The 15,518-nt window shown below is 30.1% G+C and overlaps 2 protein-coding genes across 3 annotated transcripts in view; one reads left to right on the top strand and one right to left on the bottom strand.

Annotated features, from left to right (window-relative positions):
* Nucleotides 1-7,657, top strand: part of sif (still life) — a 116,806-nt gene extending 109,149 nt beyond the window's left edge. For both annotated transcript variants that reach the window (XM_070643143.1, XM_070643142.1), the window contains one exon: nucleotides 7,112-7,657. In XM_070643143.1, the coding sequence (XP_070499244.1) occupies nucleotides 7,112-7,188 (77 nt within the window). In that variant the 3' untranslated portion in view covers nucleotides 7,189-7,657. The remainder of the gene's footprint in view (nucleotides 1-7,111) is intronic.
* Nucleotides 7,658-14,393: 6,736 nt separating this feature from the next.
* Nucleotides 14,394-15,487, bottom strand: LOC139092670 (transmembrane protein 60). Its single transcript, XM_070643179.1, has 3 exons — nucleotides 15,375-15,487; nucleotides 15,046-15,237; nucleotides 14,394-14,983 (listed from the first exon to the last, which is right to left on the bottom strand). The coding sequence occupies exons 1-3, from the start codon at nucleotides 15,389-15,391 to the stop codon at nucleotides 14,746-14,748; spliced, it is 447 nt and encodes a 148-aa protein (XP_070499280.1). The 5' UTR covers nucleotides 15,392-15,487; the 3' UTR covers nucleotides 14,394-14,745.
* Nucleotides 15,488-15,518: the final 31 nt, after the last annotated feature.

Here is a 15,518-nt window from a genome sequence, read left to right on the forward strand (position 1 = left end):
ACACTTTGAATCATAAACTTCGAAAAGTATACTTAATTTAGTATACTTCTTAGAGTTTTTGGATGAGTATGGACAAAATCGTATAGTTTCCTCAGGATCTCAGATTTAATTAGTAGTATATTTTCAAATAGCTTGCAGACAATTAATATAGGGCAATTAAGGTTCTTGAACAACTTTGTCTTTTAGAGTACTAAATGAGGTATCATATAACCCATAATGGATTAATTAACAATCCCCCGAGTGGACAAAAATACGATAAAACTGGATTTGCCACCAGCAAGTTAATGTCTAGTTGATGACTAGTTCTAACGTATTTTTGTCCACTCGGGTCACATATGAAAATGGCAAACGAGTCGTACCTCTGAAAGTTGTTAGAACAAGAATTATCCAACTACTCAGACATATTCAAGAACTCAATCATCCCAGCCTCTCGAATTAAAGAATTTAAATCCATAAAATACACAAAAATCTTGTAGATTTTTTTTCTGATTTTTAAAATGAAATCAATTCTAATAAACTTCAAGATCCCCGCGTGAGAATGTGAAAAATGTATGTATACTTCCATCATCACAAACACCCCACCTCCCCTTACCACTGCCACATCACATCACTAATTGCACCTACTTGATACTGTTTAATATTTGATATACATACATAAATCTATCGATAAAAAAAGAGAAAATTGATGATATGATGTTGAATGAGACACGAATACGTCACTTAAAATCAATCAATCGATGATGTTGATGATTTTGATGATAGTCACTAGTACTCACATGGATATACACTTAATATGATAAAAATATAAAAAATTACACACATACACACACAATTTTACACACACACAGACACAAGATAATTCCTTTTTTTGTATTACTCTAATAATCACTTAGTATGTATTTTTTTTGACATCTAAAATACAAATAAATTATGCTAAAAGGCTCAAAATGGAGATATTGACATGAAAAAAAAAATAATTTATAAAATCAATGCTCAAAGCATAGAGATAAGGTTGATGATAATAATAATGATTTTTATGTATGGCAAAAAAGATGAAAAAATAAGAAAAAAAAGAATTTTTTTTTCTCTGAATCAATCATTCAATCAAACAATCAATCATAATTAAAGATTAATATATTTGATAAATATTGACATTATTGAAAAATTCTATATATGACATAAATATATATATTTTAAGCTTTTTTTATTACGTGAGAAATCTTGATTTTTTTTTTTAAAGCTCACGGCCTCTTTTTTTGTGTGTCGAAATCAAAAAAATGATTTTTTTTTTTGCTTATTAACTAGATGTGAAGCTCCTTGTGATATACCCTGACAGGCAAAGAGACCACTTTTAGGTACCGTAGTATCATGAAAGCATGCTCTTTGTCTATTAGGAATCTTTAATCCAATTTCGACAATAATACGAAAATAACCTGAGAAATTGGATTAAAAATATCACAAGGAACAGTCACTAAACTCGAATAGCAGATAAAGTCACAATCAGAGCTCGAAGTGGACTTTGAATTTTGTATGGAAAAGTCAGCTCAAGACCCCGATCAGCACAAGTTTTTCATGATTGCCAAACGCGGCTTCCACTTTCCCAAGCAGGCAAAGAGCATGCTCTCAAGAGAAGAGTAAGCTGCAGAGTAAAGCTCACGAGCATGCTCATCTAGTATACTCAAGGGGAGCAAGCACTTGAGAGCACGCTCTTAGTCATATAGCGGTTGCAACTTAGTGCAAATTTTTATGGCAGTTAACATGAAAATTGCCACATCAACGCCATTGGCTATATAACAGGCGAAAATACCATTTTTAGGTACCATAGTAATCCTTCTGCACCATGGAATCACGCTCTTTGCCTGTTAGGGATGGTGTCCACTTAACTGCTATAAATAACTTGTGCCAACCAGGGTCGACTCGACTCCATATAAATTTTGAGTCTACTTCAAGTCCAAGCGACACAATTAAAGAAGGCTCCGACAAAGGAGCCTTAAAAGCTCTGTAGCGATCCCTTCTACCTTTGTGTCACTTGGGGAGCTCTGATCACAATTTAGCCATTCATTTGATCCGTGAACTTAATATAGACTTGTTTTTAGTAACCTAACCTTTAATTCACTACTCATCAATGAATGCTGAATTGTTGACTTTGATGCTTCGATAAAAATGTTGAAATTGATTGAGATTTTGGATTGTTGAAATGTCCGCACAAAACGACAAAGACTTAAAAGAATTATAGAATCATAATCTCAGGTGCTACTTAAAAGAGAAGATTTTCTATACAAACTTTGAATTAAAAATCCAATTAAAAATTTTTCTTTGTTCTGTTGTTTTTTTGGTACTTTTGAGTGATGGATGTTGTTAGAGATTTGATTGAGAACTAAGTGGGATTCTAGGTAGTATGGATAAGCTATTTGATGTTAACGATTCAACTGTTGTGTCTAAGAAGGTCTTATAAGGTTGGAGGTTTTTGGAAAATATGTCCATAGTGCAGAGTATAGCCTGAAACTTTTAGAGATAGGAAAGCAAGGATATCTTGAAAGGGGACCCTCTTAATAGGCTTCTTCCATGTGTGTCTCTTTGCTTTATTCTAAAGTTTAGGATACCTAACTAGAATCCCCAAACTTTAAGAATGCATGGGAACATTTGGAGGATGTTAAGAGCATGCTCTTTGGCTTTGGACAGAGTCTGTTGATGATGTGTCACCTGGTATGTAAAAATTCTGGTATCATTTAGAATCACTACGCAGGATTAAAATGTACGGAATTCTGGGATTGATTCCCGGATTTATGTACTACCGAGCAGCATCCTGTGTTGACTAGGGTACCGATGCGTCGTCCCATTGATCTAAGACCCGAAATTGCGGTGAAAAATGAACTGTGCTGTGCGGGACTATTCATTCCTAGTATTAGAAGCTACTTTTGGATATAAAGCCATGAAAAATCAGAAAGTTAGAGGAATTGTCAAAACATCATCCGACATCATCCGTTTTTCCCCAACACAAAGTCAATTGAGAACAGTTAACTCCATCACTTAAAAAATTAAACACTCAATCCAAAAGCTTCCATAGAAAGGGAGAGAGCGGCCTTTCTTCTCTCCAACAATTAGGGATGAAACTTGAGTACCATAAAAAAAAATTGATAATCCGTTCTATTCACCAACATTTCAACAAAACAATCTCAAGCAGTTCCGCATGAAACAAACGAATTTTTTTTTTTGAACAATTTTTTTTTACTTCCTTAATTATCATTCAATCTATAACATGATGATGATGATAGTTGTTGTGTTGTATATATTTAATCTAGTCTAATGGTTATTCACACCCTTCAAATGCGTCCCCAAAAATCATCAACAAACGAAAAATAAAGCTCAAATTTTTTTATGATCGTCCAAGTAGTTTCCATAATCCTTTAAATCCACCATTTCTTCCCTTAATTTTTCTCTCAAGTACCCCCATTCTATTTTGTAATTAGTTGGAACGAATTTTTGTTTTTTCTTTCTTCCTTCTTTTTTCCTTTTCTTTAACTGAACACAAAACACTTTCAGTTGAAAAAGGGTTCAATCTCTTCACGACTGGCTTAAATTTCTTATTCTTATTTAGATTATATTTTTTTATGAAGGGGGCTTTTTATTATACAATTTTTTTTATGTACTGCTTACCCGAGCGACACAATGTAGTCGCCAGCAGGAGGTGATATGTCTAGCTATTGTTCAGGCAAGGATGTACTTTACAGCAAGTATACACCTCAGAATATTGCTAGAAACCGAAAAATTTCATTGTTTGCTGTTAAAGAACTGTTATGTTGTTGTAATGGATACCCACCATGAACCCCATGTGTCAATGATATTTCATTCTAAATAAGGCAACGTGTTGTCCAAAAGACAAATAGAATAGAAATGGGAGCTATACGGAATCTTAACACACTAAATTCCGAACTAGAGCTCTGATTCGACTCGAATTTTGTATAAGAAGAGCTCAGCTTGAAAATTCCAGTCCTATGAGCAGGAGACACTGCGATTAATAATTTGTTGTACCCAGAATTACAGTTAATAGTGGGATCCGAACCACTTGACTTCTTATACTCTAACTAACTTCTAAATGGCTACTTCATGAAAGGTTCAGATTAAAATACCTCAAGTATACACATAATATCCTGATTTCCTGTCAGTGCCGGAGAAATCAGACTTAATTTTGATAATTTCAATCATTAGTGAGTTAACTCTACATTATCTAGAAACTATTGATAGGCCACTTAAATCAATGAATCGTGTAATTGTAGAGTTAAGATCTTAATTTGTTTGGTCTAGTCCAATCCTCTAGTTTTAAGCCTAAAATGACTACAATTTCGCTGTATTAATTAAAAAATGCTGCAAAATCATTAGTTGCGTCGCCATGTGACAACCATAACAGCAACATGACATGTTCCTTAACAACAAAAAACTGAAACTCACTGTTGTGTCCCGCTCGGGTTAATCGCTATGTTTGTGTATATATTATTATTATTTTTTTTTATTTAATAAATGATCAGAGATAAATCAGATTTGTTAAAGTTAAAGAGCGTCAATTAGAGGAGCTGAAAAATTAACCCCCAGGAGTTTTGTATTTTTTTACAATTCTTAAATTGTGAGTAGAAAGTAAGTTCTACGCAGCACACAGAATGTTTTTTTGTACAGTCAGTTTGAGGGTGATGGGGGCAGGCAGGGAGGTAGAGCAAATGAAGTAGAAGTAGAAGAATGAAAGGAGAGAGAGCAAAAAAAGCAATCAACCTTAGGTGCTATGAATATTAATATACAAAATATATATATTTTTTTGTTAGATTTCTGTTGTTAAGACATTGTTGAAACTATTTTTTATTACTGTACACCTATAGTACGGACGTAACAAAAAGAACAACAACCAACATACACTGAGAGATGATTTATTTTTTTCAATTTTTATGAGAATGCCTATAAAATATACAACTTAATCTATAACGTTGGCATACTACTGTTAATCATTTTTCTTGGCCTTCTTGTTATTATATATATTTAGATAGAAAATATGCGATACGAATATTAAAATTAATCATAAAGAATAGTTAGTTAAATTAGGTTATGTGAAATTAGTTTTGTCGTCATTGATGAAGAAAATTCAGGGGGTTAATTTTTCAACTCTTATACAGTCTTAGAGATTCCAAAGCATCGTGTGTGGTTTTATGTATGTCGTCTAAAGTTGTAGCTTGAGATCAGCAAATTATTATTATTTTTTGTATGCTAGGAGCTAATATTTTTATTTTATTGTGAATTCGTGATAATTGTTGTGATTATAGCTAAATTGCCATCTATATTTGGGTCATTTTTTGATCCAAATGTACAGCAGCTAAATTGTAAATAGTTTTGAATAATTTTAAGAATAACTGAGCAGATGAGGACATGCTTTGCTTTACTAGCAATTTTAAGTAGCAGTCGTATATCTTCACAAAAAGATTTTACTAATGCTAAACAATTTATAGCATCTGCAGTCGTAAATTCAGGCATTTTATGTTAAGAATAGCTGTATAGGGTCACTTCTGATGTCTGTTGACTGATGTCCTTATATCATGCCTTAATATTGTAAGGCCATTGACTCTTTGTCTATTAAGGTCCTAAATTTAAGGATAACTGTTGTTAATTTCTAATCCACATGACTTAACTGGATCAGTAAGAAAGTTCTCCGGTGAAAAATTTCACGCGACGTCTGACGGACATTTTTTTGTTGTCCCTAAGCTATTAAGTACTCCAATACTACAACTTTTGATTCTTTTACCGCCAAGAAATGATTTGACGGAAAATTGTAATTTACACCAAGTAGTTTGACCCTTTAATGTATTTTGTGGACAATTCTAAGTAAATTTGATCTAAATGTTTAGAATCAAAATAAAATGTCACCTAATCTGCTCAGAATGTGGTAAGGTATAATTATTTTTAATTTTTAAATTCGAACGTGATTGATTGAGTTATAAAGTTTAGAGCATTTATTCTTTCAAATCAAATATTTTTACTGGATTGACTGGAATCGAAGATTAAACTACTTTTGACAGATTTACTAATTATAAGTAGGGATACATTGCTACAAATATAGCTAGAATCGTGGATATAATGGATAAAATGCCTTTCTCAAGTATTTTAATCGCGAAACACTTCCGAGTGGAAAGGTTGACATTCAGGATTAGTCGACCGAATGGTTAGTTCCCGAATAGCACAAGTTGGTTAATCGATCGAAAATTTGGAGCAAGGCGTGACTCTGACTTGGTCGGAGTTCAATTTGGTTTGAAACCGACTCCATCTCATAGTCATGCCGACCAACTTGTGCTATTTGGAATTGAAAACCTGAAATCAAATATCAAGAAAAAAAAATAAACAACCCTAATTGCAACTCTAAAATTTATTTGAATTAGACACGTGTTTAAAATCCAAAATAACTCCCATAAATAAAGGAATTGATATCTTTGGAATCTCTAATCAGCACTCAAGCATGCACAAGAAAAAAGGAGAGAAAATCTTGTTTGGGATCATTTTCTCTCCATCCACTTACCTACAACTGTTGCTATTAATAAAAACAGCCCATAATATACTATGGGACACCTAAAATTAATTGACTATAAAATAAAATAAAGCACAAAAATTGAATGATGATCGTCACAAAAGAGGAGCTTTTTATTTCCCTTCCTTTAAAACTTCCCAAAAAAAAATTCTCGTCAACATCAAAAAACCTGAAAAATTTTTTTCTTTGATTTATGGTTCGTTAAATCAATTACTACTCTCTGTCTCCCTTTTTTTGGATGTTACACACATATTATGTGATGTTTTATGCACAATACAATTGTCTTGACTCCCTCCAATCCCCACCTACCCCAAGTTGCTTTTTGTTTTGTTTTTTTTTAGAAAAAATTTACAGACAAAATTAAAAATCATCGTCCTTTTTACTTCCGAAAAAAATAATTGAAAGTCAGATTCGTGATGAAAATTTTTCGTATCTCCCAAAATTTAAAAAAAAAAAAATTTATTGAAAAAAAAGCACAAAAAAAAACTTGATTTTAATTCTGTTTGTTAATTTTTTCTTCTTCTTTCTTTTCTTCCGTTTTTTTTATCGTAGGGAGCCCAGTGTGGAAACCACGAGACATGATTAATTTGAATGATGGACCGTCGTCAGCACGTAAAGACGATAAATAAATTAATAGACAAAAAAAAAATGAACTATTTTAAAAAAAATAATAAATTTATTTAAGAAGTTTTCTTTTTTCAAAAAAAAACAAAAAAAAAAACCTAACAAAGAAAGATGAGAAGATGAAATAAAGATCTAAGTATTAAGCAGAACTAAATAAAAACTAATTAAAAACGTAAAAAAAAAAACACTTTTATAAGCAAAAGTTAGTCAAAAAAAATGTAATAAAAAGTTTTTACTCGATGATGATGAAAAAAACCTCAAAAAGAAATGAAAAAAAAATGAGAACATTACACATATACACAAAATATAGACACATGTAGGGTTTATTCCTTCTTTATTTTTATGTTTTTTTTCTCCTTTCTTTTCCCTCACTCTCTCTGTATCTCTGTATCTCCTATCATAAACATGAATATAGATCCTGCATATACTTAGGGGTGTTGTCCTTAAATGACGTTCAGCAGCAGTTACACTAGTGACTAAGGTGTAAAACTTTTCTTTTATAAGGTGGGTTAGTATGTATAAAAGGTTCGATGATGATGAAAAAAACCCAGAAATGAAAAAAAAATGAGAACATTACACATATACACAAAATATAGACACATGTAGGGTTGATTCCTTCTTTATTTTACTTTTTTTTCTCCTCTCACTCTTCATCTCTGATCACTATCATCGACGAATTAGATCCTGCATATACTTAGGTGTTGTCTCCTTAAATGATGTTCAACTGCAGTTACGCTAGTCTAGTTGAATTAGAGTAAGGATTTTAAAGTTCCAGTATGGTATCAAACTGCTTTAATTACTATACTCTGTTCAGACCAGTTGAAGTATTTAAATTGCCATATAGCAATACCGGGGAAGCAATGGATCACAATTGATATGTACGATCAGGAATTATAGTAATGTTGGAGAAATCGGTCCAGATTTTAAAAATGCAGAGCTTGAAGTCGACTCAAATTTAATAGAATCAAATCAATTCGAGTCAAATTTTATACAGAGTAGTATAAGGTTGAGTTATATATAATATAAAGTCAAGTTTTGAGGAAGTTTGTCTAAGTACGTTAAAACTTCATTTAGATTCTTAATAACTTAAATCCTGACTTTATAGTCAGAAAAAGGACACTTTCCAAACAACTTGTTCCGAACAGGAATCGAACCCGCATTTTAAGAATTGCAGTCATATGCTCTTACCACTAAGCCACTAAGCTATCGGGTAACTCTCAGGGCTAATTGAAGTGATTGACAGAATGCCAATTTAAACTGTGTTTGTGCTCTGCTAGTTCTTAGACAGTATATAGATCCATAATGTTGAATGAGCTTTGCTTAGAAACTCCAACATAATACGAACTCTCTTCGTCTTTAAAATTGTGTGCCAATAACAATTTGGTTACTATCAATTAAACAATCTGGTTCAAGAGTGAAAGGTTAGAGCTCTAGAACAGTGTAACTCCTCCAATCACACAGGACACCCTTCCAACATCTAAACTCTCAATTTCCAACAGACATCACTTCCAACAACCCCCCCTATCACGATTGTATGAAGAATGGAAGGAAAAATTTTAATATTTTTCGGTTCTCTTTTTCATTTTTTTTCGGAAGAAGTAGTAAAGCAGAAGAGATGAGATAAGATGAAACCCAGTTATTGAACAATTCAGCCATTGCAATTTCGAAAGTTTTCATGGTTATGCCTTAGTTCGAGGCAATAAATGAATTGGAATGGAATTTAATTTTTTTTTTGTTCATATTCTTTTGTTTCTATGGTTTTTTATTGAGGATTGAAAAATGGAAATGACTGAATCTATTGATCTGAAGTTGTTAAGGAAAGGTTGAGAGAGCTCAAAAGCATTTTTGATGCTCGTTTGCAAGTTTAGTGACTTAAATTTGAATTGTTGCTAAGTTTTAAGGAATATTCAGCAACTTTATGTCACTGGAAGCTTTAAATGATCCATAAATTGCAAGAATCTCAATATTTAGGCTTTCCTTAAAAGATCCAGCACTGGATCTTTAAAAAACTCAATCAAATCTCTTTAAAACTCAGAATTTCCATAAGTGAAGACTTTATAAGACAAAGTAAGCATGAAAATCCTCAAAATCAGTCAATTATCCACAAGTTATAAGGTTTCATTAAGTTTAATTTCCCTTCATTTTTGATCCAATTTCCTCCTTTAATTTACCTTTACATGAAGATTTGCTGTTTTAAAAACAAAAAGAAAATCCTTAAAAGAAGCGGTGAATGCTAAGAACGGGATAATGCAATCAAATAAAACAAACTAAAAATAACATAACTAAACAGAAAGAAAAAGAAAGAAAAAAAAAACTTATTCATGAATTTAGAATCTAAGCTAATCTACTTTTGATGTAAACTTTTTATGTGTAAACTGAAAAAAGAATGATGAAAAATCCTAATGACGAATTAAGATAACAATGTTAAATAAAATTGATGAGTGATAATCAAAGATTAACTTGAATTGCATGCAGCAATTTGAATATAAAAATTATAACAAAAATCGCCAAATAATCGAAATGCTCAAAAAGATTTTTAGCAAACGTGAAGTCTAAGAATTTTTTTAAAAAAAACTGAAGAAATTTGATATTTTTTTCTGATGAACGGGCTTGTTGGTGGATTAGGGTCTTAAGGATGAATGCTGAGTGCAGCTGATAATGAGATTCTAGACTTAATTTGGATTTATTTTGAAGATTTTAAGTAAATTGTCAACAAAAGTTGAATACATCAAAACCTTACAACTTCCATTGAGTTAACTCAAAACCATACAAATGTTTTTGAAAATTCAAATTTAAATTGACAGTTGAATTGAAAATTTTGAAATTTAGACCAAAAAAGTCTGAAATTTCATGTTTAACATTCTAAATTTAAGTATAGCAACTAAAATTCTCATTCTATAGACATCCAGCAATGACTCCTCGTTCATCTCAATCAAAATAAAATGAATTAAATCAATGATTTCAGTATTATTTTGTCATTATCTTCCACTTAATTTCCATTTTTAATGTTTTTTAAAACATTTTATGAATCAAAAACTATAAAAAATGAAAAGGAATTGACGATATACAAATTGATAATTTCCATGAAAAAAAAAAGTTATTTTAGTTCCGCAAATGCAAATTTTAGAAAATAAAAATTAATTAATATAAAAAATAATTAAATAAAAAAAGAGGAATAAAATCACTCTCCATAAACACCAAAATCAGGGGAATAAGAAGCTCTGAGATGATTTATCAGCTCTTTATACACACATTCACATAGTTGATCAGCTCGATCAGCTCTATGTCTCAACATTAAATATAGGTAAAAAAATTGAATAAAAAAAGTAGTTGAAAAAAAAAAGTTAATTCTTATTATAAGTCAGATGCTTTGAGTTCTTACAGACCCCCTGCAATATACACACGAATAATACACATTAAACAAAACACACAGGTTTAATAATAAATAAAACAATGTTTTATAATAATAATAGTAATAAATAAATAAATAATACATAAAAAATTATAAAAAATGAACAAAAAAAAAGTGAATCACTTTGCACGAATAGTTTAAAAAATTGCATTCTTTATTAAATGATGAAATCAATCAAAAAAGAAAAAAAAACGAAATGAAAATATCAAATCCACTCACGCATCCATGATGAAAAAATTATACAAATTCATCCTTTCGTGCTGTTCCTCATCTGAATTGTTAAAAATAATTATATATAGTCCTAATAATCTCCTGACATTTGGGTGTCTAATTGCTGTGTGAGGGACTTTTTAGGAGTTATTTCTGGGCTAATTTGCAGATTTTAGTTGGATTTAGCAGAGCAAATTCGAGAATTTTTGAAGAGCGAATTCAAAAATTTCAAAAAGTTTAGAAGATTCAAAATCGAAGCGAATTCAAAAAGCAAATTGAATTCAAGAAGTTTAGCAAAGCGAATTCAAGGAATTTGGCAAATTGAATTCAAGAAGTTTAGCAAAGCGAATTCAAGGAATTTAGCAAAGCGAATTCAAGAATTTTTCAGAAAATTCAAGAATTTCATCAATGCTAATTCAAAGGTTTCAGTAAATGAATCAAAGAATTTTAGCAGAGAACGAATTCATGGATTTTTTGTTAAGCTAATTGAAGGATTTTAGCAGAGCAATTTCAAGGTTTGCATCAAATCAAATTTAAAGGGTTTTGCAGAGCAAATTCAAGAATTTAGCAAAGCGAATTCCAGAAATTTAGCAAAGCGAATTCAAGGAATTTAGCAAGGCAAAATCAAGAATTTTAGCAGAGCAAATTCAATAATTTAGCAAAGCGAATCAAAGGATTTCTCAATAACAAATTCAAGAGTTCTTGCTGAGCAATTTCAATAAATTCAACAAAGTATATTCAGATACTCTTAGCAGTGCATATTTGAAAGGAGCAGCAGAACGAATTCAACTGTGTTACTAAAAAAGAATTTTAGATTATTTAAGTGATTTAGAAGAACTAAATCAAGGTTTTTAGCAGAGCAAATTCATATTTTAGCATAGCAATTTTGAGGGGTTTAGCAGAGCAATTTCAATCATATTTTAATTGGTAAAAGTTAAGAAAACTTAAAAGGTTTCTGAAAGTAAATTTAATTTAAATCCAAAAAAGGTCCATCCACCAACATTTCGACACCCAAATTCCCCATAATCATTTTCTAAAAAGAAGCATAAATCCACGAATCACAATAAAATTAATAAATTACTAATAATAATAATCACAAAAAAAATTAACTTAAACTATAAATCTGATTTTTAAAAAATACCGGAAAAACATGAGAAAAAACTGAATAATTATCTATAGGTAAAATAAAAGGAAGAACAAGCAAGTCTCATGAATCCCATTTTACATAAGTAAGACAAGAGGAGGAAAAAGAAGTAATAAATGATAAACTTTATACATATACACAGTCACGATGATGATAATGAAGAAGTTTAATAAAAAAAGAAATGATTCACTTATGTAGACTATACTATACTTATACACACACTCACACTCTTCTTACACACAAGGAAAATATTATTTGAAATTTATTAAAATGAACAAAAAAGTAAGGAAAATTTTTATCACAGAAATTGAATTTCATTAACTAGGAAAAATATGAAAATTAATTAAACAAAAACTAAGCAAAAAAGACAAACTTAGACATCGAGAAGGAAAAGCATTTATCAGGCAACTTTTTCGTGGACTTTATTTTGCTTATAATTTGATTCAGTTTTTAGTGATAAACAGGCTTGTATTTTGAGAATTTCAAAGATTTCATCAATTCCAACGAGATATTAACAATAAGGATCTTCAATGCTCACCTAGTTTTAAGGAATTGCTCTTAAAGTTTGACCTGGATGTTGCAATTTGAAGATAATTTCAAAAATTTGATGTTTTATTGAATTTTTGAGGTTAGTTAACATGATTTCCTTCTAAATGTGGCATTTTACTGTCAATTTATTTACAAATCACAGGAACTAATCCTTAGACATCAATAAAACTTAAATTTTGAGATCCAGTAAGCAAAAACATTAAGAAACTCTTAAAATTAGAGATCCAGGAAACAAAAACATCAGAAAACTCTTGAATTAAAGATCCAGGAAACAAAAACTCAAGAGATGAAGATCCAGTTGAACCATCAACCCAATAAATACTCGCAAATCTTCAACAATTTCACTAAAATCACATATTTCAGTTACCACAAGCCAACAAATTCAAAGTTCCAGCAATAAAACTAACCACATACACACACGCTCTCACAAACAGATGAAAACGCATATAAGTATAGCAAAATTTCTACCATATTTAAATGTTACATTGCAGTAATGTGAAGATTAATTCTATCTGAAAGGAAGAAAAAAACTGTTTTTTAAATAAATTACGCAATTATATATAACAAATTATTATGATTATATACAACAAAAAAGAAAACCAAAACCGAAATGATACAGATGAGATGAATTTTTCCCCCGAGATACGTACTTTCAATTACAAAGAAATATGAAACAAAAAAAGAAGTTTTTGCACCTTAGAAAATAAAGAAAAAAATGTGAAAAATTTTGTAATTTTTTTTATAATTTTTATTGAATTTCAATTTGTTACAAATTAATTAATTAATTCATTTTATCACAACAAATTACACGAGAAAGAAATATCACAATTAATTTATTATGCTACATGTTTGTTTGTTGCATGAGAGAAATAAGAAATGAACAAAAATAAGGAAGAATGAAAATGTTTTTGTAACTTTTTTTAATTTTTTTTCTGTGCCAATAAATCACCAAAACACGAGTTTTTAGGGAAGAATGGAAGAAACACTTTTTGGCTTTATGGACGATCGATGTGTTGTCTTCGAATATGGAAGGTTTGATCGTCTTTGGCTGGGAAATTTAACGGTTAAAATTTGAATTAATATTTTTGAAAACCTAACAAATTATTTTGAGCAATTTTGACATTTGTAGGGTTTTCACTGAGAAATTGAGACATTTGTATGGTTTTCAAAAAGCCATCAAATGTTTGAATCCTCAATCAAAACCAAACAACAGTCTGCAAATTCAAAAAAACCTTTCAAATGTTTTAAAAAGTTCAAAAATTTGTAAGGTTTTCAATTAAGCAAAAATTCAAATAATTCAGTCAACGATCTTTCAAGTGCTTCTCTCATTCCACTGAGTAATTAAGCAAAGAAAGCCAATAAAAAAAATACTTCTAATAAATAATAAATGAATAAAAACTTTTCGACACGTTTTTTCGGAATCTACTTTATCATAAACTTTTTTTTGCATCAAAATTTACTTATAGTATATATACTTTTAATGAACATAAAAAAAATTAAAAAAACGATTTAAAATAAAAAAAATTTTAATATGAAAGTGAATAGTTGTTGAATTTAAAAAAAAAGCAAAAAAAAAAGTTTATAATTATGCATCGTGAAAAAAAAAATGAAAAAATAAAAAACAGAAATGCCTCGAAAGCGATTTATAGGCCTCGGGTCAACTTTAAGTAAAAAAAAATGAAGTAATAGTTACTTAACGTCATTAGTAATTATATTCAAATTGCATATTTAACAAAAAAAAACTTTTAAGGTTGAAGTAAATCAGTTTCTTTCTTATTTCCTTTTTCTTATATGAAAAAAAATGAAAAAAAAAATTAAGATTAAATTTCCCAATAATGAGAAGAAAAAAGGAAACACTCACCAGAAATACCCATGAATTAATGAATTAATAATGAAATTAATTTTTTGAAACAATTAAAAAAAAAAATCGAAAAAAAAAATATAAATTGAAAAATTCTATTGTTAAACGATATAAAAATGATGAAGAACATTAATTATATGGTTTTAAATGTAGATAAAAAAGGTGAAATGCAAAAAAAAAGTCAAGAAAATCGGTGAAAATTTAAACGGATGAAAAATTTAAATAAAAATATTTAAAAAAAATTTCCTTTCTGAGTTCTTATTCTTGATATTCAGCATAACTTGTCTTTCAGCTACTCTTGAAATTTCAGTTCTCTTTTAGTCCAACAGCTCTAAAGTGCCACTTATCATCTCGAATCCATCCAAACGTGAATATTCTACTCAAGATCAGGATGCCACTGAGTTACTTGGTGGTTGCAATCGTGTCACATGTGCTTGACGGACCAACGATGATGACTGCTTACTTGGTATGAGATTTAGACCAACATAAATTATTAATTGGATGAGAAGAAGCCAAACTGGAATCATCATGATGTAAAGTTTGAATAGACCGTAGTCAAGTTTCAGACAAATCGATATTTGCGAACAAATTTTCAGTAAGATTCCGTAGATGTAGTACTGATACCTGTAAGAAGTAAAAACACACTTTAATGACTCAATTCTGGATGTTTCACAATTATCACTTACTTTTTGAATGAATCAATAACTCGGTAGTGCTGATGTCTCTTGATAAGCTCTAAAATCACCCATATTATTAAAATCAGATCATATATCCAGAATGGAATGAATATCAAGAAGTAATTCCAGTTGATTTTTCCTTCTAGCCTTAGACACAGCAAAATTAGGAAGACGACTGTTGAGAACCAAGTAAATAATGCCCTAAAATTGAGAGATATAGTCATAGACTTAATTAATTCTAGATTGATTGAATAATTTTTGAGAAAATAAGATTTTTGCTTGAAAGGGTGATTTTAAGGGCAATTTCCTTATTTCCATCACTGTATCTAGTTACCTACCTTTGAATGAATCCCATTTTGAGCCTTAAATATGTCAACTACCTATAAAACAAGTAGAATATCTATTTTCACTTAATTTTTCACTTGTAAACAAAACTTTTTAGGGTCCAGTTTTGCGTAACCATGCTCACCACAAAAATAACG

Source organism: Chironomus tepperi, unplaced genomic scaffold (assembly GCF_022539635.2).
Source record: "Chironomus tepperi strain 1889 unplaced genomic scaffold, CSIRO-AGI_Ctep_v1 contig_309, whole genome shotgun sequence".
In the NCBI taxonomy this organism is placed as follows: Eukaryota; Metazoa; Arthropoda; class Insecta; order Diptera; family Chironomidae; genus Chironomus; species Chironomus tepperi.